General features: G+C 32.5%; 1 protein-coding gene across 1 annotated transcript; it reads right to left on the bottom strand.

Annotated features, from left to right (window-relative positions):
• Nucleotides 1–1159: 1159 nt before the first annotated feature.
• LOC114324300 (myrosinase 1) lies at nt 1160–24227 on the bottom strand. Its single transcript, XM_028272107.2, has 8 exons — nt 24005–24227; nt 23290–23553; nt 9747–10156; nt 8038–8132; nt 3691–3987; nt 3493–3630; nt 1860–1966; nt 1160–1544 (listed from the first exon to the last, which is right to left on the bottom strand). Exons 1-8 carry the CDS (start codon nt 24070–24072, stop codon nt 1307–1309), a joined length of 1617 nt encoding a protein of 538 aa, XP_028127908.1. The 5' UTR covers nt 24073–24227; the 3' UTR covers nt 1160–1306.
• Nucleotides 24228–25474: the final 1247 nt, after the last annotated feature.

Raw genomic sequence — 25474 nt, 5'->3', positions numbered from 1 at the left:
AAATTTTGGTGGAAATCAACTTGTGTGAATCGAACACAGCTGTCCTGCGCGTAGCACCAACAATTAATGTTTATTTAAAAAATTTTCTGACGCCGTGGAAATTAATCGATTTTAATTTTGCAAACTGCAAATAAAAGGTACAGTACACTTCTATAAGTAAAAAAAATTCAACTTGCTATCTGCTTTATTTTCAGTCCTGCAAAATTAAAAAAAAATGAATTTTTTTTGCGATAGCTGGATTGCAAAATTTATTTTGCAAAATGTATTAAACCGATCTTAATGAAATTTACAGTGTTATTTTAATATATCATAAAGTTTTTCTGGGTAAAATATGAAGGTCATAAGTTTAGCATAAATGGTTGAAAAACCTAAAATGCGAATACTTGTTTTTGTATGGTTTTTTTCGCAATTATTGCTACTTTGCAACAAGGGTGACCATTTTTTAAATTTTTAGCCAATTCTATGTTGTAGGAAATTTAATTACGCAACTTTTATGTTCATACAACTTTTCTCAAAAATGAATAGTTTTAAAGTTATAATCAAAAAACCAATAAAAAAATCTAATTTTTCCTTCATATTTTGACATTTTGATTATTTAAACAATGTTCCGGACCATTTTGAGTGGGAGCATAACTCAAATATTATTATTTGAGTTATATGCGACCTGGTCTATAGGAGGAAAACTTTTATTTTGGATGTCTGGTTTAGGCCTTTTTTTGTACCAATTATACTATACTACCTCCGTAACTTTAGAACCGTTCATTTCAGAAGGATTATGCATAGGACCTTTTTTATTTCAAATTTAATGCAGAACATTTTTGTATATAAGGTTGTTCATGCTAAACCGCATAGTTTTAGAAATATTGACGAAAAACGTAAAAAACTACGAATTTACCGATTTCTCCCCCCTCCCCCCAAACCCGACGCTCAAAATGGTGTGACTTTTGTCTGAACATTATGTGGACCATATAGAACAATTTGGTGTTGGAGGATAACTTTCACTTTGGATGTCTGGGTTATGCCATCTTTTGGATCAATTCTATCATACTACTAGTACGATATCTCTTGTTTCTTGTGTTAAAATAACTCACTTTCACTGGGACTTAACTGTGTTCTGAGAATCTGTAGTATATCCTTCAATTTTATTCAAAAAGAGTCATCAATCTTATATATTTTTTAATTTTCACTTAGGTATTATAATGTATTATATAAAAATATAACTCCAATATAACTCTAATTTAACTATAAGAAAAACCATGGTATTTGAAATTATTATTCTAAAAAACTTAACTATCACATTAAATTTCTATTGAAGTACATAAGAAATTAGTGAAATTATGAAGATAACTGGAACCACAGGTTGGTACCTGTTTCCAGCGCCGCCTTGGTGTCCTTCTGTGGTAGTGGACGTGGTAGTTGTTTCAACGTCAGCAGGATCTACAGGTTTTCTTTCTTTAATCGCTAGAGCGTAGTATTGAGCTGATTTCTTTTCTACTCTTGATGTCTCCAATTCTAAATTTACTGCATATAATCCAAAATGAGGCCTGAAAGTATCATTATAATTAATAAAATAACAGTTGTAAAAAATACTATAAGCAAAATTTATAAATCTGACTGTGATCAAAGAGATATCATCATCATCATCATCATCAACAGCTATTCTATCCACCGTATTTGCTATTTTTTTGCATCCATTCGTGGCCAGCCATTTGCTTGATTTCATCAGTCCATCTTATTTGAGGTCTGCCTCTACTTCTTTTGCTTGCCCTTGGTTGCTATTCGAGAATTCGCTTTGTCTAATGGTTTGATCAAAGACATAATAGTAGAGGAAAATTACCTCAAAATATTTATCTACTTACTTCATTCCTTTCGTCCACTCAAAACTGTCCAACAAACTCCAGTATGTGTATCCAAATACATTGACTTTGTCTTCATTTATGGCATCGGCTACATCAGATAATTGATCCTGAAAATAAAAACGCCCTTAGAACTCACAAATAAATATTGTTTTTCACAATATTTCCACAATATTTTTCGCACAATCTTAAAATCGCTTAAATTTTATTTTGAATAATTCACTATTGATCATATATGTAGGTTTTGCAAGAGGAACTAATTCTGGACAATATATTTCAGCAAATTCTGGAGAGTAAAGGCCACTGGAAGGTTGTACACGAAGCAATAAGATGCACCATGCTTACTAAAAATAATGAGGAAAGACCAAGCCAACGCAAATTAGCTAAATGATAAAGAAACAGTAGGTAGCCAAGGCTATCTGAAATTAATTCAGAAATGATATTTTTGGATGTTTATATGTGGCAAATAATGCCTAATATTTACTATAAAAAGCGTTCGATAGTGTTGAGATATGGGCGATAGTAAAAGCTCTAAATAACAGCAGAATAGACTCCAGGTAGGTACAGGCAAATCTTACATAACATCTATAAAATAGAAACTATGACAGTCGAATGGGAAAATAAAACAAAACAAATCCATAAAGGTGAGAGACAAGAAGATGTAATACATATCCCCAAAACTCTTCACCTTAGCTCTGGAAGACGTCTTTAAAAAACTGGAATGGGAAAACATGGGTATCAACATAAAAGGAAAGACACTAAATCGCCTCAGATATTACAATGAGGTTGTTCTTGACTCTAACATGAGTAAAAGAAAAATCATGACAAATGCAAATGACACAATAAATATAAATATTAATAACGTAAATATCGAAGTTGTTGACGAATATATTATATATATACCCGAGTCATATCAAAGCTAATAAAGAGAACCAAACAATTGAAGTAAAAGTATGGGTATGGGTAGCGTTTGAAAAGTTAAGATGGATCTAAAATGTACAAAGATACAACACTAGCTAAAAACCCGTGTATTTGATCAGCACATCCTTCCTGTTCTGACTTATGGCTCAGAAATATGGGCATTAACAAATGCCAACATAAAGAAAATAGAAATAACTCAAAGAAAAATGGAAAAATCAATGTTGGCAATAAAACTGTAATACAGGAAATCAAGCAAATGGATAAGAGAGAAAACAAAAAAGTAAAAAAAGTAAAAATGTAACAGAACATATAACTGGGTTAAAGTAGGGATATGCGGGCCACAATGCGAGACAGGAAGGTAAAAGATAGAATGCTGAAATACAAAACTGGAGACCGTGGCCAGGAAGAAGAGGAAGATTAAGAGCTCAGATGCGATGGAAGGACGATATTGTAAAAGCTGCAGAAACTCAGTAGAAAAGCGCAGCCAAAGGCAGACAGATATGAAAATATTTGGGAAGGCCCATGTCCAAAGTTGGATAGAAGTGGGCTAAAGACGAATACGTGGCATTGAAGAGGAGTTTTGTTTAAGTAGATATGACAGGCCTATGAGTCCCACACTACCTCCGGTATAGGTTATCAGATGTGCATAACTGCATCTCTTCTCTACAAAAAAAAATCATGATCACCTGATTTAAGTAACAGTGAATAGACTTACCGCCAAGAATGCAACTCTATGGTCATCATTGTAGGTTCCGTTATCATCTGATATCCCACTAGCTGTTATTAGAATTTCGGGATTGTTATAGTTGTCCCGGATATACTTCAACAGGTTTCTCAGGCTACCTGGGGCAATCTAGAACCAAAAACATATTAGCCAAGAATAAGATATGTTTGTACTACTCTGTAAACTTACAGCATGCTCATCAGCGTCAACAGTCCAATTAGGATCATTGGAAGTTTTGACTCTGAGATCATTATCGTAGCTGGATGTTTCGAATTTAGCTTCTGTGTCGTCAGCAACTAGTTTTGTATCAAAGAATTCGATCGCCATAAAATCAAATGTCCCCTTTATTGCGTCTTTTTCGGTTTGGTTGAATATGGGCAATCTTGACTTTTGTGCCCCTTCTCCTTTGCTTCGAAGGTCAGTCCTGTCAATCACAACTTGAGGCCAGTTGCCAGTTTTAAATATTGGATCAGCGTAGAGACCAAACTAGAATATAATTAAGTTATATATTATTATTAAAAAAAAATATGAAAATATGACTAATACGGAAAAAGAAATTATACAGTTTCCAATAAAAATTATTATTTGAACTGGTTTATTAATTTCAGTTATAAATATGCCTTGGTTTGCCTTTTAGTCCAGACTATGGTGTATTATGAAAGGACATTGTTAACATATTGTTGAATATCTGTTCTTTGGTAGCTTCTACAAACTCTCTGAATTTTTTACAAATTCAGAACACACATAAATGAAGGATGATTTAATAATGGTAGTTAAAGGTTGGTAATAAATCTTTTAATGGAAATACCGAGTAAGTATACAGAAGAAATAAAAATGAGAATTGGACAAAATAGAGCAACATTTTAACAAGATGAGAAAAGTATTGTGCAGTAGAGACCTTGGTTTTCAACTCAAAATAAGAATATTACGTTCATATTGTGTTTTCGGTGCTGCTGGATGGGGTGGAGGCCTGGACCTTAAAGAAAGAAATAAGCGATCGACATAAAGCATTCGAGATATATACCTGTAGCATTACGCTATAATTTCTATTTCTGCTAATTTTATTTTTTTCTTAATTTTTAATTATTTTTTCTCAAAATCGAAACGACGTTAGTCATTCAAAATTCACATGTAAATAAAAACGGAATGTATCCTTCACCATCTGTTTTTCGTTTGTGCGGTGTAACAAACAGCACCCTCATAAATTAAGTACTATATCAGACAATTGTGTCAACAACTCACTAATGCATTCAAGGGCGTTTTCTTAAAACTGCAAAAGTATACGCCAGACCTAAATGATTTATTGTCATCTGGTCAGAGGGAAGAACATAAACAGATTATCGTTGTGGTTTTCTTTTTAGTCACGACACAGCTGGTGAACGATTCACACACCAATCGTTCGACCCTTTTCCGAAATCAAGCGCAATACCTTTTGTTACCAAAATAAATAAAATATTTACCGTTCGTTTTGTTACATTCATTTCAATTAATTCCAGCAACATCCACACCGGAATATACCTACCGAAGAATATTAAAAATAAGTTGGGTAGACCGAATAACAAATGTTGAGGTCCTCAGAAAGATCAAAAAGGAAAAGGAAATCATGATTACGATCAAGATGAGAAAGTTGCAATATCTCGGCCACGTTATAAGAGGGGATAAATATGTGTTTCTGCAAACCACAATGCAGGGAAAAATACAGGAAAATGAAGTATTGGAAGAAGATGCATCCCCTGGCTCAACAATCTGAGAAAGTGGTATAATTGCAGTTCCATCGACTTGTTTAGGGTTAAAATCTCAAGCTCTCACGCTTACCAACCTCCTTAGAGGAGACGGTACCTAAAGAAGAAGAAGAAGAATAAATCCTGAAGGCAGTGTAAGTTATTAATGCTAATTGTATAACAAATTCTGGTATGTCTACTTATCGCGATGAATGAGTCGGAGGTCCTAGAAATTTTATTGTAAACATGTCTATTCCATAACTAGTGGGAATATGTGGATAACATCACGAAAATGATAAACAAATATCATTTGAGACACTTTTCTATGAAAAATAAATTGAAAATCACGATCAGCCTCTTCAGACATACATAATGAATCTTTAAATAAACGCTTCCTATCTTTAAATTTACATAAATCAAAGTGTATGTGAGATGTCATCTAAATTTTTTATTCATTTTAAATACCTTTCGATATATGGAAAATAACATCGTTTAAATGTCTGCTCGGCTTCAATGGGTGGCGCACATCTTCTTTTTCTAAAGGTGCCTATCTTCTATATTCCAGAGTCTAGAAATGTTGGCGGCCACATTGACTCATGTGGTCGCCAGTCTTATTCTATTCACAACAGCTCGAAATAGATCAGTTGACGTAAGACCGGTGCACTTCCTAAGATTGGCCAGCCAGGATATTTTATACGTCTACGTCCAGGGCCTCTCTTGCCCTCAATCTTGCCTTATAGAATCAAGTGTAGAAGTCGGTATTTACTATTACACATAATGTGGCCGAAGTAAGCCAATTTTCTGTTTACGGTGTTAATAATTTCGTCGTATTTTCTTGGCCTCTGCAGGATAGTTGTCTTAGTTGTGTGGTGTATATACGAGACTCTTAACATACATCGGTAGCACATTTCAAATGCCTTTAATCGTTTTATGCCATCTTTTGTAAGACTCCAGTCTTCCGTAGAGGAAGACACTAAAGACGTAACATCTAAGACTTCTTATACCTATATTGATACTTAAGATAAGTTGCAGAGAGTATTCCTAAGACGACCAATGAAAGAGCTTCTGACTTTTTCAAAATGAATTTTGTTTTGAAGCTGTAGTTGAATTGTGAAATAAAAAAAGATTTTTTTGAACCTCCCTATGGTATCTACATAACTAAAATAAATTTCTAAGACATTTCAATTTTTCAATAAAATGAAAACCAATTTTTTTTATTACTCACTGCCCTCCAATTGGCCTTCATTTATTTATTGCCCCCCAATTCGCCTTCACTTATTTATTGCCCATCTGATAACTCAAATCGTCCTTTTGGGGGCGGTCGTTCCAGATAGGGACAACAGTTATTTGTTTCGAGCTTCTGTCATATGTCATATAATCCGTGAATAATATTAATATACACAGATTATACAACATATTATGACAAAAGCTCGAAACAAATGACAATGGATGAAAAACCCTATTGGAAATCACTAAGCTAGAGTGTTACATAAGTGTCGGGAACTGCAGATACATTGATCATGAAATTGACAGATTTCAGTATATATTCCGAACAATGCACAAAACATTAAAACACGGCAAAACGATCATCATCATCATCATCATCATCATCAACAGCTATTCCATCCATCGTCGGATGTAAGCCTCCCTAAGGGTAAGAACAGAACAAGTGGGTCGAGGTGGAGGTGTAGGTCGCGGTGGATGCCACTAGTTAAGTCGCGGTCGATGTCGACAGCACATAGCAAGTAGGTCACCTGCGCTGTCAGTCGAGATAGAACCACTATCAAGTGAAGTAGTTTAATAAAATTTGAATGACAAAAAGAATGTGCTTTTGCGATGTTGTGTCAGTCAAGTGATGATAGTGATGAAATGCCAGCTGTAAATAATCAGATCCTCCTTCATATTTCAAAAATTTACTGAATTTAAGTACTTTAGAAATTCAAAAATAAACTGAATACAAAAAAGGGATTATATAAAAAATATCAACTAGAATAGCGCAGATAATGACCACTTGGCTTCGAACGGACCAATCACAGGGAAGCATCCTTGTAGGCCGCGCAGCAGACCTCCATGTAAAACAAACTTATTTCAAAAGCATCGATGTAAACCTCCTGGATGGCATCGCGCTAAACCTCCACCGCGACTTACCTGCTCTGTTCTCTTCCATTCACTACAATGTGTTTGTTTTACATGGATATCGACATCGACCGCGACCTCCACCTCCACCGCGACCCACTTATTCTGTTTTTACCCTTAGGTACGTCCATTCATATCTGTTTGCTGTTTTTTGCATCTACTCGTGGACAGCCATTCTCTTGATGTCATCAGTCCATCTTGTTTGAGGTCTGCCTCTACTTCTTTTGTTTGTCCTTGGTCAACACTCAAGAATTCGCTTTGTCCCACGGTTGTCTTCTATTCTTCCTATGTGTCCTGACAAGTTCCATTTTAACATGGCAATCTTCTGGATCACATCTGTTATTTTGATTGTCTTCGTATCTCTTCATTGGACTTGCGACCACTGAGTTTAATGTTGAGCATTCTCCGTTCCATAGCTCTTCCATAGCTCCGTTCCAAAACGATATAACGATAAAACTTTATAAGACAATATTAGTAATTTTCACACCTACTCTAATATATGGGTTTGGAAGCTGGGTAGTGACCCAAAGAGGGAAGGAACTCTAGAATGCAAGCTAGCGAAACTAAATCTCAGAAAAGCGTTAAGAGAGTTGATAGATAGAGAACAGGTAACAAATACCTAACCTCTGAAATGAAAATGAGAAATAAGGTGATTTAGTATACTTTAAACTTTTCTTACCTCAAACAGATTTCTTCTTTCAGCAGCTTCTTTATCTGCTTCATTATTCGATGCTGGAATCGACCATGAGGCATCCAGGGCAATGGAAATCTTGGCTGGAAATATATATTTTAAATTAAAATAAAAATTCTCCTGGAAATTAAAAACATTTCTTTCATAAACAATAAAAACATACAGTTATGGGTACTTCTGCCATTGTATAGCAGTTTGTGCTATTATACTCGGTTCCCTAATGCCAGTCCCAATTGCCAGCAAACATATGTAGTAATTATTTCTAAATTTAGCAGAATAACAGTCACTTTGACCACCATAAAAAAATTAATTCTCAGCAAAATAAAATTATTTGCCTAGATAAATTAATGTTCTTTCCACCTTATGTTTCTCTCATGATGAGAGAAACCATCTTATTTTCCTTTTCCAAAAGGTTCCAAAATCGTTAGTAGACTAATAACTACAACGTAGACATTGATAGCAATGATGTTGTTATATGTACAAGTGACTTAAAAATCTTACTTATTTATGTTTAGAATCTGCCTCATTATCTATTAATTCACCAAACAATTCCCTAAAAGGTTGGAAACAGGAAGAGTTAAAATATCACCTTACTTTAAATTGTCTCATCAAGCTATCGCAAATGCATGATTAAAACTTCCTTTTATTTTCCGCGCAAACTTCAACTTACTTCAGTACGTAATTCAGTAAATAAGAACAGATACAACAACTGAGTCTTACAAATTAAGCAATATTTTCAAATATTAGACCTGCAGCTTCTCCTTAGGAACTCCGTCTCTGTTGCGTTTATTTTGTTTTTGGTTTTCTTATTTATTATACAATTTTCACACCCATAAGTGAGGATACTTTTTGCCATAGTGCTATATATTCTTCTTTTATTTTTGTATACTGATGTTCTTATCCCAGAGTACCGGGTTCAATTTTCGTATGTAGTCTCTTGTTTCTTCTAGTCTATTTTTTATATCTTCTTCAGTTGTTCCTTTGTTTGAAATTATGAAACCTAACTACTTGTACTTGTCTGTTTCTTTGATTTGTTGACCTTCGTCTATTTCCAGTCGTCTTATTTCTGTATTCTCCGTTGTTAAGTTTTCAGTTTTCTTTCTTTAGGTTTATTTCTTTCTTAAAGAGAGATAATAAATATCTATCTATATATCTAAAGAGCGCTCCACATTCTCGGCGAAGTTACTTCGCCAAAGTTGACCGAAGTCCGAAGTGCCTCTCTACACACTCGTTCTACTTCACGAGGAAGTGCGATACCGACAACGACCGGTGCGATACCGACAAAGATCCCTTTGACTTGGACGCGTCAGACCGACAGAGAATGGAAGTAGAACGAAGTAAGGCAAAGTTGCACAAGGTGGCCGTCTACACTCTCGTACTTGTTGAACCTAAATCGACTTCGGAGAGAGTGTGGAGCTCGCATAAATTTTATGTATTGTGAGCTCCACATTCTCGCCGAAGTCGATCGAGGTTCAACAAGTACGAGAGTGTAGACGGCCACCTTGTGCAACTTCGCCTCGCTTCTTTCTGCTTTCATTTTCTGTCTATCTGTCGTTCAGTCTTCTAGTACAAGGTTCTACTACTATTATAGTTTTTTAGTTTTCTTTATTTCATTTTACTCTTGTAATGGGAATATTTAGAAATTTCAAAAATAAAATTAATAAATTTCAAAAATAAAATAATAATTTATCTTTTACCTCCATTTTTACTTGCAAATTCCTCTTTGAAAACTTTATAAACAGCAGCATGAGCTTTGAGCAAGACCCTTGCACATTCATAGTCATCAAGCCCGGAATTTGATGAAAATGGAGCCAAACTACCATCTCCGTACCCATTTTTGCAAATAGCTCTTGGATTATCGAATGTTATAAAATACTTAGCTTCAGAACAATACTTGAACACTTTTCTGGCGTACATAACAAAAGCGTCTATGTTGCTTTCGTTGGTCCAACCTCCGTAGTCTTGGATGGGCTGTGGAAGGTCCCAGTTATAAAGTACCACTACGGGAGTGATCTTTTGCTTCACCAATTCGCTGATTAGTGCCTGGTAGTGTGTCGTTCCATTCGACATGTCATCAATGTTGTCAGTATATCCTGTTGGTATCATTCTAAAACACAGTGTTTCATGTAGAATAGATAAAAATATAATATATATGAAAACTTCGTGGATAAAACTCGTAAAATCCTCAAAAACTTTTTCAAGCAGCCTTGAATTGTCTCTGGGATGTCAGAATAGCTTAAAAAATTCTGGTCCGGTTACAAACGCCTTTCAATTGAACAATTGTTTACCGAGCAAATCTCAGAAAAAGATATTATCAAGAACACTTGATACAAGACCTCAGAAGAGGATATACATGAAACAAGGAAGAAAATGATTAAAAATCGATGCACAGAATAAATTCAAGAAGCAAAAACGTGGCTCTGTACCCACGTTCAGAGTCATGTTTGGTATATGAACGTTTTATGAGAGAATGTGATCATTTTTCTATTGAGGTATCCAAAGAAATGAGAGCAGAAAATTCATGTTTGAACACAGAGAAGATGGAAACAACACGTAACTTCCTGGAAAGCAAGACAATAAAGATATACAAACTGATATTGACTTTTTTGTAATAAGTATACCACCTATAAGAATATGGCATTAAAGATGATGAAAATGTGAATATTACAGACATACTTTACTTAATTAAGCAACCAAATAATAACTGCAGAAGCTCTACAAATAAAGTGGTCTCCAAGGACCCCTCGACAAGTATGCCCTTATTCCAAGAGGAACCTCATTCCAATCCCAGACAAATACACTCCGAATGGTGAATAGGTCATGAAAGAACTTTTCAGGGTGCACTTTCCTGAGTCTGAAACATAAATGATTTCACTAAATACAAGGAAGCACACTGAAATGCATACAATAACTTATGGGGTGGTAGGAAAAATGAGGGTGGTAAAAAAAGTGGTACATAAGGCAAAGTGAAACGGATAATGCCCACATCTGGAAAACCCGTACAGAAAAAAAAACTAAATAAGTCCTTGAGGCCAATAAATCTGATGCCATTTATACTAAATAATCTAGAAAACTGCTCGATAAGAATATTAGGAATAGTAGATTACTTACAGAGATATCAGCCAATAGATTGAGAACGACACAGACGGCGATCTAACGAGCTACGTTAAGAGTATCTCTTAGGCAGGCCGCACATCAAAGAAACATGAAACGTAAATTACGTTTCATGGAAATAAAACACTGCTAAACAAATATACGTCTGGCCATTTATGAAACTCTCCGAAAATAATAATGTGTCATGAGCATGAATCACACTCGTTTCTTTGGTAGGCAGACTTTGAGATTTGTTTAGCAGTGTTTTATTTTCGTGAAACATGTTTCACGTATCATGTTTCATGTTTTTCGTTTCATTATTCTTTGGTGTGCGGCTTGCCTGAGGAAACATATTTATACGAAATGAGGACGTGGAAAGATGTAATTGGAAGAATTGCGCAAATGAAATGCAACTGGGTAGGACACGTGGCACGGCAAAACAACGAAAGATGGATTAGAAACATTGTACATTGGAGACCACGCGAGCACAGTCTTAAAAGAGGAAGACTACAAAACGTTGGTTAGACGACATCAAAGCAAAAATGGGGAAAACTGGCACCAAATAGAATAAAAGAGAGAAGAATGGAGAACTCATGAGGAGGCCTTTGTCCAGGAGTGCATGCAAAAAGGCTGAAGAAGAAGAAGATTGGTCAAAAGTGAGTGCATTTCTCGATATTGAAACATTATTCGACAACACCTCCTTCAAATTAATAACAAGAACAATTTGTCTAATAGGAATATATTTATACACTGTGTCCGTAAAGTATGGAACAAATTCTTTTTTTAGCTAAACAGAGCATTTTAAGAAATAATCCTGAAACACGTCGATTTTTGATGTTAATTTACCGTATTTTAAAATAATATTCTAATATACAGGGTGAATTACTTTCGAGTAATGACGTCACCGTCATTTTTTTTAAATGGAACACCCCCATTTTGTCTCAATTTTCGGATTATTCTAGCTGAGCTGATTCCAAAAATATATCACATGTTGATTCAAATTGGTACAGGTTGGACAAAAATACAATAGTTTTGTGTGTGTTCATAAAATAACGCGTTAGTTAAATTAACAATATTATCAAAAATACTTATTGCCTAGCGGACAGAATATGGTGAAATACATGACTTAATAAATGTTCGAACTGCAGCCCTTGCTGTATTTGACAGTAACCCAAACGTTGTACAAATTCTTGTTGAACCTTGTTTATTGTGTCTTGAGAAATATTGTTTATTGCTGTCCGAATTCTCCGTCTTAATTCTTGAATATTTGCTGGTTTCGTTTGATACACAACATTCTTCATATGGCCCCACATAAAATAATCCAAAAGATTGAAATCTGATGACCTCGCTGGCCATTCAATAGGTCCACGTCTACCAATCCACCTGTTCGGAAAAATTTCATCTAGGTACCTTCTAACATCTGCAGCATAATGTGGAGGTGCACCATCCTGTTGAAACCATAAACTTTCATCAAAACCTCCAGGATTACGTCTGCTGGGAATCAAATTACGTAAAGTAGGTACGAGATACCCCCTTAAAAGCTCAAGGTACGTTGCCCCGTTTAAATTACCTTCGATAAAGTAGGGTCCGATGATTCGATTTCTTACAATTCCAGCCCATATATTTACCTTTTGCGAGTATTTTGTATGATGCTCACGTATCCAGTGGGGGTTTTCTTTTGTCCAGTATCTACAATTCTGACGGTTAACCTCGCCATTTAACGTGAAAGTGGCCTCATCAGAAAAAATAATGTTTTGTACCAAGAGAGGGTCTCGGTGGCAGTTATCCATCATTGCTTCGCAAAATTGAATTCTTCTATCGGGATCATCTTCGTTTAATTCCTGCACAAGTTTAATTTTATAAGGATGCCATTTTTCAAGCTTTAATAGTTTGTGTACCGTTGTTTTGCTAACAAAGATATCGCGACTAACTTTACGCACAGACGTGTGCGCATCTTCTTCAACACTAAGTAAAACATCTAATGCTGTATCAGCATTTTTTACCGTACCAGTTTCTCGAAATTTCTTTTCAATCTTACTGACTGTTGAACTCGTTATAGGTCTTTCTGGATATTTATCATTAAACAAATTGCACACTTCCATCTGAGTTCGCGATCTGTCTCCATACCCAATCATCATAAGTATTTCAATTCTTTGCTTTACACTTAACTCCATTTCTGCTTCAAATTAAATCTAAGCAATAATTAAAACATTCACAAATACCAAAAATATTGTAGTACTAAACTGTCACTGAACATCAATAAATTACTAAACAAATAATGACATTTAACAAAAACATAGCCTACTATGTTTCTTTTAAATTGATAAGAAATAATTTCTTTCATATTCTGTCCGCTAGACAATAAGTATTTTTGATATTGTTAATTTAACTAACGAGTTACTTTATGAGCACACACACAAAACTATTGTATTTTTGTCCACCCTATAATAATTTGAATCAACATGTGATATATTTTTGGAATCAGCTCAGCTAGAGTAATCCGAAAATTGAGACAAAATGGGGGTGTTCCATTTAAAGAAAGTAATTCACCCTGTATATTAGGATATTATTTTAAAATACGGTAAATTAAAATCAAAAGTCGACGTGGTTTAGGATTATTTCTTAAAATGGTCTGTTTAGCTAAAAAAGAATTTGTTTCATACTTTACGGACAGAGTGTATATTATAAAACTAGCTGTAGATAGATAATAAGGTGTAACAAAAATACAGGTCATAAATTTAATCACATTTGTTCTAGGACCAAAAATAATTCGATTGAACCTAACTGACCTGAGTACAAATGTGCACATAAAAAAAGTTACAGTTCTTTGAAGTTACAAAACGAAAATCGATTTTTTCCAATATATCGAAAACTACTAGAGATTTTTTATTGAAAATGTCGTCACATTCCGGCAGTAGTATCTTAAAAAAAATTATAGTGAAATTTGGATACCCCTTAAAAATTGTATGGGGGTTTTGTTCCTTTAAACTCCCCCAAACTTTTGTGTACGTTCCAATTTAATTATTATTGTAGTACCATTAGTTAAACACAATGTTTTAAAAACTTTTTTCTACAACCGTGCTAAAAATGCAATTACCAAACGAGCGTTAAAAATGCTACTTTAAAGCAATAGTGCTTTATAGTATATTAAGTATGGAGAACGGTAAGGGTTTTACACCGATCGAAGACAATTGTTTCCAATTATTGTCTGAGATCGGTTACCCTTAACGTTCGACATGCTTATAACGTTTTTTGCACGATTGATACCATTATAAATTATAAAATTATACATTTTCGTCATATTGACTAGTTTCATTCATTTTATCAAGATAGATACTTTGGTTGTTAGGTAGTAACTAGGGTGCATAACAACAATGGAGAATTGAGTTTTTTTTTTTAGTTGTTAATAATACAATTTTGATTATTATAAATTAAAATATGAGCGAAAGTGAATTTGAAGAAATTGAACGGGCTTGGGAAGAAGGGTGTTCCGCAATTATTCCCGAAAAATCCAAAATCCGTTATCAAAATACCTACCAAAGTTTTAAAAAATGGTGCGAAGGCAAGAATTTAAGAATCGAAGAAAATACTCTATTGGCATATTTCGTTCAAAGACATATGCAGTTGAAAGCTCCTGGAAGCCTCTGGGCAGAATATTCAATGATTAAATCCACCGTTTTTCTTTATGATGACATTGATATTTCCAAGTTTTCAACTTTGATCGCGTATTTGAAGAGAAAAAATGTTGGCTATAGGCCTAAGAAAGCGAGCATTTTTACACGGGAGCAATTTGAAAAATTTCTGATGGAAGCACCGGATGAAGAATTTCTAGTTCACAAGGTAATATAAGCTAGTTTAGGTAAAAGAAATACTCTAATGAAGATTTTTTCATAATTTGTAGGTCTCAATGATATTGGGAATATCTGGTGCCTGTAGAAGAGAAGAATTATATAATATTACTATGAATGACATCCAACAAACCGATGGTTTAATGATTGTAAAAGTACCCAATACAAAAACGAACATCCAGCGTACTTTTACAGTCGTTAATAAACCAGACGATAAAATTCCATATTTAGAAATTCTGCAAAAGTATATAGAACTTTGTCCATTACAAGTAAAATCAAATAATTTGTTCTTAAGATACGCCAAAGGAAAATGTTGTGCTCAAGTAATAGGGAAAGGGACAATCGGGGGCTGGCCTTCTCAAATTGTCAAATTCTTAAATTTGCCTAATCCCGAGAACTATACTGGCCATTCGTTCAGGAGGATATCAGCAACGCTTTTGGCTAATAAAGGTGTTGATGTCCTCGGATTAAAGCGTCATGGAGGTTGGCGTTCATCGACAGTGGCAGAAAGCTATGTAGAAGATTCTCTTCAAAATAAAATAGATTTTGCCGAAAAAATATTTAGACCAGAGAAATTAGCAATTAAATGGCCTCTTTCGTGACATCCGTTGATACAGCTATCTAAGAACTGCTTTGGGTAAATTTAGTTACAACAATATCCAATATAAAAATTATGCAAAAGATTTACCGTACCTTTTAACTTATAAACAATATATAAACAATTAAAAATCGCTGTTTGATTTTAAATACAAAAGGTGGAGACCGGTAAATTATATGAAATAGTGACACAATTTTTCTGAAGAAGCATAGAAAATTCTTTAAAATGAGAGTTTGCAAAGTTATTGTTGTTAATTTGTTGCTTAGTTATTGGGAAAATAGCTCCAAACGTCGATTATTTGAAAATAATTAATAACTTTTCTGAAAATAAACAAAAATCTTTAATTTTGCGTCAGAATAGGAACAATGTTACAAGCATTTTGTTATTAAAATTTCAAGAAGGTACACTTAATAGTTATTGCAAAATTGCATTTGTTTTTCCCAAAAAGCTTTTATCTTCAACGTCATTATGCGTAAACTTTTAGGTTTACATACATTCTAAAGGCACCAAATTAAATAAAAAAGATCATTTTATTAAACTGAATCATTTAATGGTTAAAAACTGTATGCTAAACATTGTAAAATATTTTTGAAAAACTGGTATGATTTTAAGCTTATAAACAATTAGAATAACTCAGACGCATTAACATGTAGGAAGTTAATATTTTTTATTTGACATGTTGGAATTTTTATACAAATTAAAACAAAAAAATAATGCCCTAAGGCCCTTAAGACCCGAGTTCACCATTTTTTTTCAAAAATTTACGGTGGCTTTGTTTATAAACACTAGGAAACTTAAAAAGTAACATTTAAAAGAATATAAGTTCAAGTATAAACATAAAAAATCAAAACGATTCTTCTAAAAGTGAGCCGTCCATGATGCGCCAAAAATACAAGGTTAAAAGCAAAGCGATTGTTTGATTTTACTGTCGAAAAATGAATTCACAACTACATTTACAAAAGTAGCAATAACTTTGGTTCTAATCAACGAAAATTGATGTTCTCTTTTTAATTTGGGGTACCTCGGTGCATAGATTATAAAAATACGATCAGCTAATTTGTGATTTGTTTATTTAAGCCAGTATTTTGTTTAAACCATTTAAAATAAATATTTTTTTTGCCAAATTTGACATTTTTATTATTATTATTATTAGTATATATATTCTAGACATCTCACGGTAGAAGAGAACCGGATTATAAGTAATATATTACAGTAGAGCGTCGATAATCCGAACCCTGGTAATCCGAACGATCGCTAATCCGAACGCAAAAAAAATTAAAAGATATTATCACGGACCGAATTTTTGGATTTAATATGACAATATGGGCAAAATATGACCGTGGATGTTTGTTTTGTTTATGCAGAAATACATACAATATATTTGTTTATTATGCAGGTGTTTTATTCCTTGTAACTAAAACGTATGTACATAATATGTACAATGTTTATGAGCTTTGTATGTATATTTTGAACATATGTTCGATAATCCGAACAATTTGATAATCCGAACTACCCCTATACCAATTAGTTCGGATTATCGACGCTCTACTGTATTAGTATAAAAGTTAATGAAATAAAAGTTAATGAACATAAATATTTATGTATTACGGTTATAAATAACATTATTTAACAATAAATTTTACAAAAAAAATATTAATTTTTATTTAAAATCAAATGTATGCATTGTTAATTTTTCTAGAGGTATGCTTAGGTATATTTTTGTGACAATTATTTTTCTTGACTAAACCCTACTAAAAGGTGAACAAATAGCTAAAGGCTACAAATATTATAAACTTCGTATAATTATAAAATATGTTAAAATAAAATTAAGTCTTTCAATTTTAATTGGTTCATTATAATATATAGGTGTAAATTGATAAAATTTAATATTTGGTAGTTGAATCTTAGGTTTCAGACCATGCAGAAATTTTTATGAATAATACCTTTGTTTTATGATTACGTAATGAAAAAATAATGAAAAAATGGGTGTCGGTTTCAGATTTTTACTTCCAAACAACTTTTCATAATAACTGTTTTTGATATTGTGAAATACTATAAGCGGGATTTATAATTTTTGACATAACTGCTATAAAATTGATAATAAAAAAATGTGGTTCCAGGTTACTTAGATAAATGTATAATGTATATTATTTATTTTTAGCACATAAGCAAAACGCTCGGACAGGCCGTTTTTTAAAATAATCATAGAATATTATAGCATCAATGTTTCGAACTTTACGCGATACCTCTTCAAGTGGCAGACATAACTTTGATTTTTGTAAGTAGGAAAGTGCATCATGTGGCATATCATTTAAAAGCTTTTCAAATATTGATTAAAAATATGTAAAGCAGTTAATTCCTTTTTGAGAGCCTAGGCGCAAACTTTCGGTCGAATTATATTTAAATCCATTAATTTTTTTCGAATCCTGAGAAAACTAATAAGTATTTTTGAAAATTTTAACGAAGAATGAAAGACTACATTATTACCGAGGACCAAAAGTCCCTTATAATAAACAAAAAGTTTCTTTTGAATGATATTTTTAAAATTAAAAATCACACTAAATTTTCTCTTTTTGCCCCTCTAATTCTTTAAAATAAACATAACATTTCTCAGGGAACTTTGACCCTCGATAATATTGTAATCTATTATTCTGCGTTTAAATTTTTCAAAAAAAAAACGTATTAATTTCCTCAGGATTCGAAAAAAAAAATTAAGTACATTCGAAAAAAAAATGACCGAAATTTGGCGCCTACGCTCTCAAAAATAATTAAAGTATTATACATTTTTGTAACCATATGTTAGTATTTCAAACGCTTTTAAATGAGAAAAAAGAAATTTAAAAAAACCAAAGTTATGACTGTCACCTAAAGAGGGATCGCGCAAAGTTCGAAACATTGATGCTATAATATACCATGAAATTTTAAAAATCGACCTGTCCGAGCGTTTTGCTTATGTGCTAAAAATAAATACGTTAATAAGGGGGCAACAATTATTCCAGTGCACTGTATATATTGTACATAAGTATTATACCGTGCATTCATAAAGTGTGGAAACGGTCTATTATCTCATGACTATTATTTTCAGAGTTAAAGCTCTGACAGGTCGATTTTTATTTTTAAATTATGATTTTTTGACGTATAGTACGTAATAGCGACGTCATCGATTTGGGCGTGATGACGTCATCTATGATTTTTTAAAAGGGAATAGGGGTCTTGTGGTAGCTTATTTGAAAAGTGATTCAATTCTCTATTCAGTAATATAAACATTAACATCATTATTTATACAGGGTGGCCAAAAAATAATTTAGGAATTAAAATAATTGACGCAAAAAGAAGAACGTATGTAATTTATTTAACTCAAAATACTTTTGAATGTTTCCATATAATATAAAAAAATATTTATTTCATAAAAAAACGCTTTTTGCTTAAATTAAATGTCAAACAGCCACACACCTGCCTCTTGACAGTTTGAACATTTAATTTAAGCTAAAAGCTATGTTTATTTCTCAAATAAAAAACAGCGCAATATTTTTTTATTTAATTTATTTTATTTTATTCCATTCGACGGAATTTTATTTATTGTATTCAATTTTACCTAATTTTATTTAAGTTAATTTAATTTTACGTAATTTTCTTTAATTTTATTTTATTTTACTATGTTTTATTTTATTTTAGTTTATTATGCATGTGATTGCATTTACAGTGTATGGTCGCACGATCGTTGCATTTTGTCGTTTCAATCCCTCTTATTTTTTTCATACATGTCATGTACGCGATCTACCGCTCCATCCGTAGTTAGCTAGAAAGCTATGCTACTTGGTTTCCATGACGACGATTCAATACCATGGTAATTGTCTACTGATGTGACTTTTAAATATTATGTCAAAATAATTGTATTTCATCGAATTATCGCGCTAATTTCATTAAAACATGAACACAGTAAAATAAATTTGAAATAAATTAGTAAATAATATCTAAATATTAGTTTATTGCATGTATTATAATTTATAATATACTATAATGCCTCTATACTATACTATAAAGTGGCTCTTTTAGCATGGCCGTAGAAAATAGTTATTTTCCTAACTAGTGCGGAAAGTCATACTTTCACTCACGAGACTGCCGTTGACCCGAACGACGCGATAGCGGATACAATATTTGAATATCGCTGTACTACGGTAGCCCGTGTGAGATACGTGCAAGTCCCAAATTTTTCGGCAAGCTGCTCCGTGTCAGACACGGTATAATGCATTAAATGGTTAAAAGATATTATTTATAACTGTTATAGATAAATTTTAGGATATTTTTCACTTGATTAACTTTTAATACTACTAATAATAAGACAGATGCAAAGTTTGGCAAAAAATATATTTATTTTAAATGGTTTAAACAAAATACTGGCTTAAATAAACAAATCACAAATTAGCTGATCGTATTTTTATAATCTATGCACCGAATCACCCCAAATTAAAAAGAAGAACATCAATTTTCGTTGATTAGAACCGGAGTTATTGCTACTTTTGTAAATGTGTAGTTGTGAATTCATTTTTCGACAGTAAAATAAAACAATCGCTTTGCTTTTAAACCTTGTATTTTTGGCGCATCATGAACGGCTCACTTTTAGAAGAATCGTTTTGATTTTTTTTGTTTATACTTGAACTTCTATTCTTTTAAATGTTACTTTTTAAGTTTGAAAATGTTTATAAACAAAGACACCGTAAATTTTTGAAAAAAAATGGTGAACTCGGGTCTTAAGGGCCTAAGGGCATTATGCTTTTTGTTTTAATTTGTATAAAAATTCCAACATGTCAAATAAAAAATATTAACTTCCTACATTTTAATGCGTCTGAGTTATTCTAATTGTTTATAAGCTTAAAATCATACCAGTTTTTCAAAAATATTTTACAATGTTTAGCATACAGTTTTTAACCACTAGATGATTCAGTTTAATAAAATGATCTTTTTTCTTTAATATGGTGCCTTTAGAATTTATCTAAACCTAATAGTTTACGCATAATGACGTTGTAGATAAAAGCTTTTTGGGAAAAACAAATGCAATTTTGCAATAACTATTAAGTGAACCTTCTTGAAATTTTAATAACAAAATGCTTGTAACATTGTTTCTACTCTGACGCAAAATTAAAGTTTTTTGTTTATTTTCAGAAAAGTTATTAATCATTTTCAAATAATCGACTTTTGGAGCTGTTTTCCCAATAACTAAGCAACAAATTAACAAAAATAACTTTGCAAACTCTCATTTTAAAGAATTTTCTATGCTTCTTCAGAAAAATTGTGTCACTATTTCATATAATTTACCGGTCTCCCCCTTTTGTATTTAAAATCAAACAGCGATTTTTAATTGTTTATATATTGTTTATAAGTTAAAAAGTACGGTAAATCTCTTGCATAATTTTTATATTGGATATTGTTGTAACTAAATTTACCCAAAGCAGTTCTTAGATAGCTGTATCAACGGATGTCACGGGAAAATCCTTAGTTCTCTGGCCTAATTGTGCAATACTAGTAATACTACTAATGTATGCGATTCTGCAGGAGTTTCTGTTAGAAGTGAAACCACAGCCCAAACAAGTGGGATTTCATTAAATAATTTAACAAATTGTACGATAAGTTTCAATATTAATAAATAATTCGTTAGTTTTCTTTATTCTTTCAAAAAATATATTAAAAATAAGAGATTTTTTAACTCGACGGTAAGTGAATTACTTACCGTCGAGTCGGAGTACTTACCGTCGAGTTGGATTACTTACCGTCGAGTTGCTAGTAAATGCCACCCACTGACGTAATATCTGTCATGGTAAACAGTCAAAAATGATCAATCGTGCAAAAAAATTTTTAAGGCACTGCAGTTAAAAGTGAATTGTCAAATTGTGAAACGTCAAAATATTTATATTTCATTTATTAATATTAATATTAATAGTACAACTTGCGCAATTTGAAAAAGGTTTAAAAGATTGTTTAAAATTTAATTTTGTATTATTGCATTTTTAACACGTTTGTAGAAAAAAACTATTAAAATTTGTTAGAATAATATACAACAATAAAAGTAAGATGTTACTCTATAGTTGTTATAAATTGACAGTATAGGCAGCTTTGATGTAATGTAAAGAAAAATATAAAAATGGAATGTCAGTAATTTCAAGTAAAAGTTTTTGTAGATATTGTCCTGTAATTGAGAATGAATAAATTATAATTGTTGATATATAAGACGTTTGTAGAAAAAATATTGTATGATATACGTGTTAAAAAGTACATTTTTAAGGCACTCATGTGAATTGCAGAATGAGCGAAGCGAATTTCACATGCGAAACTTTCACATGCGTGCCTTAAAATTGTACTTTTAACACTTATATTATCATAAATAAATATTTTGCCTCTTAGTACTTTTTCGAAAAGTCAGTTTTTATCGAGATATTTTGAATATTTGTCAAATCCACCAAATAAATATTTGTATATGGTTAAGTACGATCATGGGGACTTGGTAATAATATGAAAATTTATTTATGATTTACATTTTTAGGTATATTTTGAACCATATTAAAAAAGAAGCCACACCTTGATAAAAGGTGCCTTATCAAAAAAATACAAAGAGGCAAAAAGTTAAAAAAAACTGTTTAACTAATGGTACCGCAGTAATAGTTTAATTAGAACGTACACAAACGTTTGGGGGGTTTAAAAGCACAGAACCCCCATCAACTTTTTATGTAAACATATTAAAAAAGAAGCCGCATCTCGATGAAAACTGCTCTATCGAAAAATACTAAGAGGCAAAAAAGTTTTGAAAATGTTGAAATTTAACTAATGGTACCACAATAATAATTTAATTGGCACGTACACAAAAAAAAGTTTGTTGGTGGGGGGGTTAAGGGAACAAAACCGCATACAATTTTTAGGGGGTGCACAAATTTCACTATAATTTTGCTTTAAGATGTTTCTGCTATAAGAATGCCACATATCCATTTTTAATAAAAAATCTTTAATAGTTTTCGATATATTCGAGAAAATCGATTTTCGTTTTATAGCTTCAAAGGCTGTAACTTTTTTTAATGTGCATATTTGTCCTAAGGTAAATTAGGTTCATTCGAACTATTTTTGGTCCTAGACTATATATTTTAATTTCTGACCTGCACTTTTATTACACCCTGTATAATGGTAAATGGTTACAGATTGGATTTAAAATTATTTAGGGCTTCATATAAGCCTTAATGGCTCAAAAATAATTTCAGAGTTTTAGGACTGTATCATAGATGTGGCTTAAAATAATTAGGAGAGGTAACTAAATGCGTTACAGAAAATCAATAAGATAGACAAGTTTATAAAAAGGCTTTCCAATATCACAAGAGTATCGGTAGTCGTCACAAAAACAGTTTTCAAACGCGATGTGACAGACATAGAGCGCGAAAACACGTATGTTGTCTGTGGGAGCCAAAATCACAAACAGATTTTTGTTTTGCATTGTCCTTAAGAAATGTCTATTTCTCGAGTGTGGGGTTAGAGTTAGGAGTTCGAGTTATTACTAAGAGTTCGCCTAGGTAATGATTTGAAATCGAGGTCGTCATGAAATTAAACAGAAGGAGGTATTTAGGGGGATTAGGGGGTGAGTACAGTCTTCTTCTTCTTATTGGTGTGCCTATCCTTGACGAACGTTGACAATCATCACGTAAGTATCAACCAACAACTTACCTTGACCAAGAAATGGACAGTTTATAGTGAGTAATGCCCATTTGCGCCAACGCTTTAAAATCATCTTCGTAATGTGTGTAGCTTTCATCAGCAGAACTAGCATTGGAGCCGTCTTCGATAATCTTGGGATTAGCCTTGATGGCATGATCCCAGATGTTTTCACCCCTGTTTTCCATTCCGTCTCCCTCTACTTGGTAGGCAGATGTTCCTACTCCAAAACTGAAGTGTGCTGGGAAAGTGTTGTTACTGAGGGCGGCTGTGTACCTAATAGAAAAGCAAAAAAGGTTTTTCAAAAAATAAAGTAAACAAAATTTCATATAGGTAGCTAAATTATAACGTTGCAAACAATACAGTCATTAGTGAAATATCAAATATAATTATTATGATTTAGTGATATGGTGATATGAAATTTAATTATTAAAATATATGTCAATTTTATGAACACTCTCATGAAATGCACGTCACGGAGAGTAAAGAAGAAGAATACAAAACGAAACATTGGGGTATTGATTTTTTTACTTTCTTTAGCGTTTATTTTCTCCCCATAACTATCACGTGATACCAAAAATTAGATTTTAATTAAACAATAAAAAATACCCAAAAAACTGTTTAAACAAAAACAATTTTTTAACTATCAAATTTTGCAGGCCAGGAATAACTGTTAAATCTATCATAGATTTGAATCTATCATGAATAGGTAACTTTTTTGTCTTACCCTATTAAAACAGCCATCATCACCAAGGAGGATGTCATCTTCGCCATAGTTGTTTGGAATTCCTGCATCTACTGATACCTATATTTGTAATTACTGCTTCAATAAGTAGTTATTATAATAATTAATAATTAATATACAAATTATAAGATAATATATGATTTTATTGAGACCACTTAAGAGTAAGATCACTATCGTTCAATTGACATAGCTACTGTATCAAGAAAGAATATTTGAATTGGTGATAAAGGCAGTGTTAAAATGAATATTTAATGTGTAATATTTAAACTTTATCGTTGTATCTATTTCAGTGATAAAGTTTAATATTGAATATTAAATATAAACTGTTACTAGAATCTGTTTTTATATACAGATAATATAATTTCAGAATCATACAGAAAATTCCACGACAGGCAGGGCTTAGATTCCGTGCACTGTAGATATTTACATGTCACTTTCTATCGATATTTGAATATCAAAATGTATGAATTTTTAGCTTTAATTGAATTATTTTCTAGTTTTGCTCTAGTTTATCAATTAGAGTATAACCTAGGAAAACTAGAAAATAATTCAATTAAAGCTAAAAATTCAAATATTTTGATATTCAAATATCGATAGAAAGCGACATGTAGATATCTACAGTGCATGGAATCTAGGCCCAGTTCTCATTATTATTAGAGATTTGAATATCAAGCCTGCTGCTGGAGATAAGACAATATCAGAGCATGTGAACTTGGTATCCGAAACGAGGGAGACCTCTTAGAAACATTCGCAGAAGAATCGGAATTAGTTCTCACCAACACATTTTTCCAATTGTCCCCTCGAAAGCTGTTTTCGTTATTAATATTTTAGTAAATAAAAGATTCCCGAACAACTTCACATCTGTTGAGACTTATCCGGGAGTAGACTTAGGCCTTCCGCACATGGGGCGACGCTCGAACTACTCGACTCGATTCAAGTCGCGTAGGTCTCTCCCCGTACTGTTTTTCCAAACCCTAACCGATTTCAACACAGTGGTGTCTACACGCGCTAGCATCTGTAAATGTACTGTTTTTCCAAACCCTAACTGATGGTACTAGTACACTTTAGAAGACCAAAAATAATCATTTTTTTCAAGAATTTTTTTCTCATAACCGTTATTAGAAATGAACATAAAGTTTTTTTCATATTAATATATAACTCTTAGAGAGTACAAAAAATATATATTTTTTCATTTATGCACGTACACTAATATTGCAGAGGGCGCAAAAGTCGAGGCCTCGAAAAATGATGGCGGACAGTTAATCTCAGGATTGGGATATCTGAAACAAAAAAATCGTACTGCATTTGAAAAAGGAAGGTTTCTTACGTGACAATTTACCACAATTTCATCAAAAAATAAAAAATAATTATTTTTTAACCATGAAAAACTGAAGAAAAACGGGTCATTTTTTCACAAAATTTTTTCAAATTTCCGTAAAATCTTTTCTTTGC

This window comes from Diabrotica virgifera, chromosome 1 (assembly GCF_917563875.1).
Source record: "Diabrotica virgifera virgifera chromosome 1, PGI_DIABVI_V3a".
NCBI classification, from domain to species: domain Eukaryota; kingdom Metazoa; phylum Arthropoda; class Insecta; order Coleoptera; family Chrysomelidae; genus Diabrotica; species Diabrotica virgifera.
This window is presented reverse-complemented; position numbering and strand designations above follow the sequence as displayed.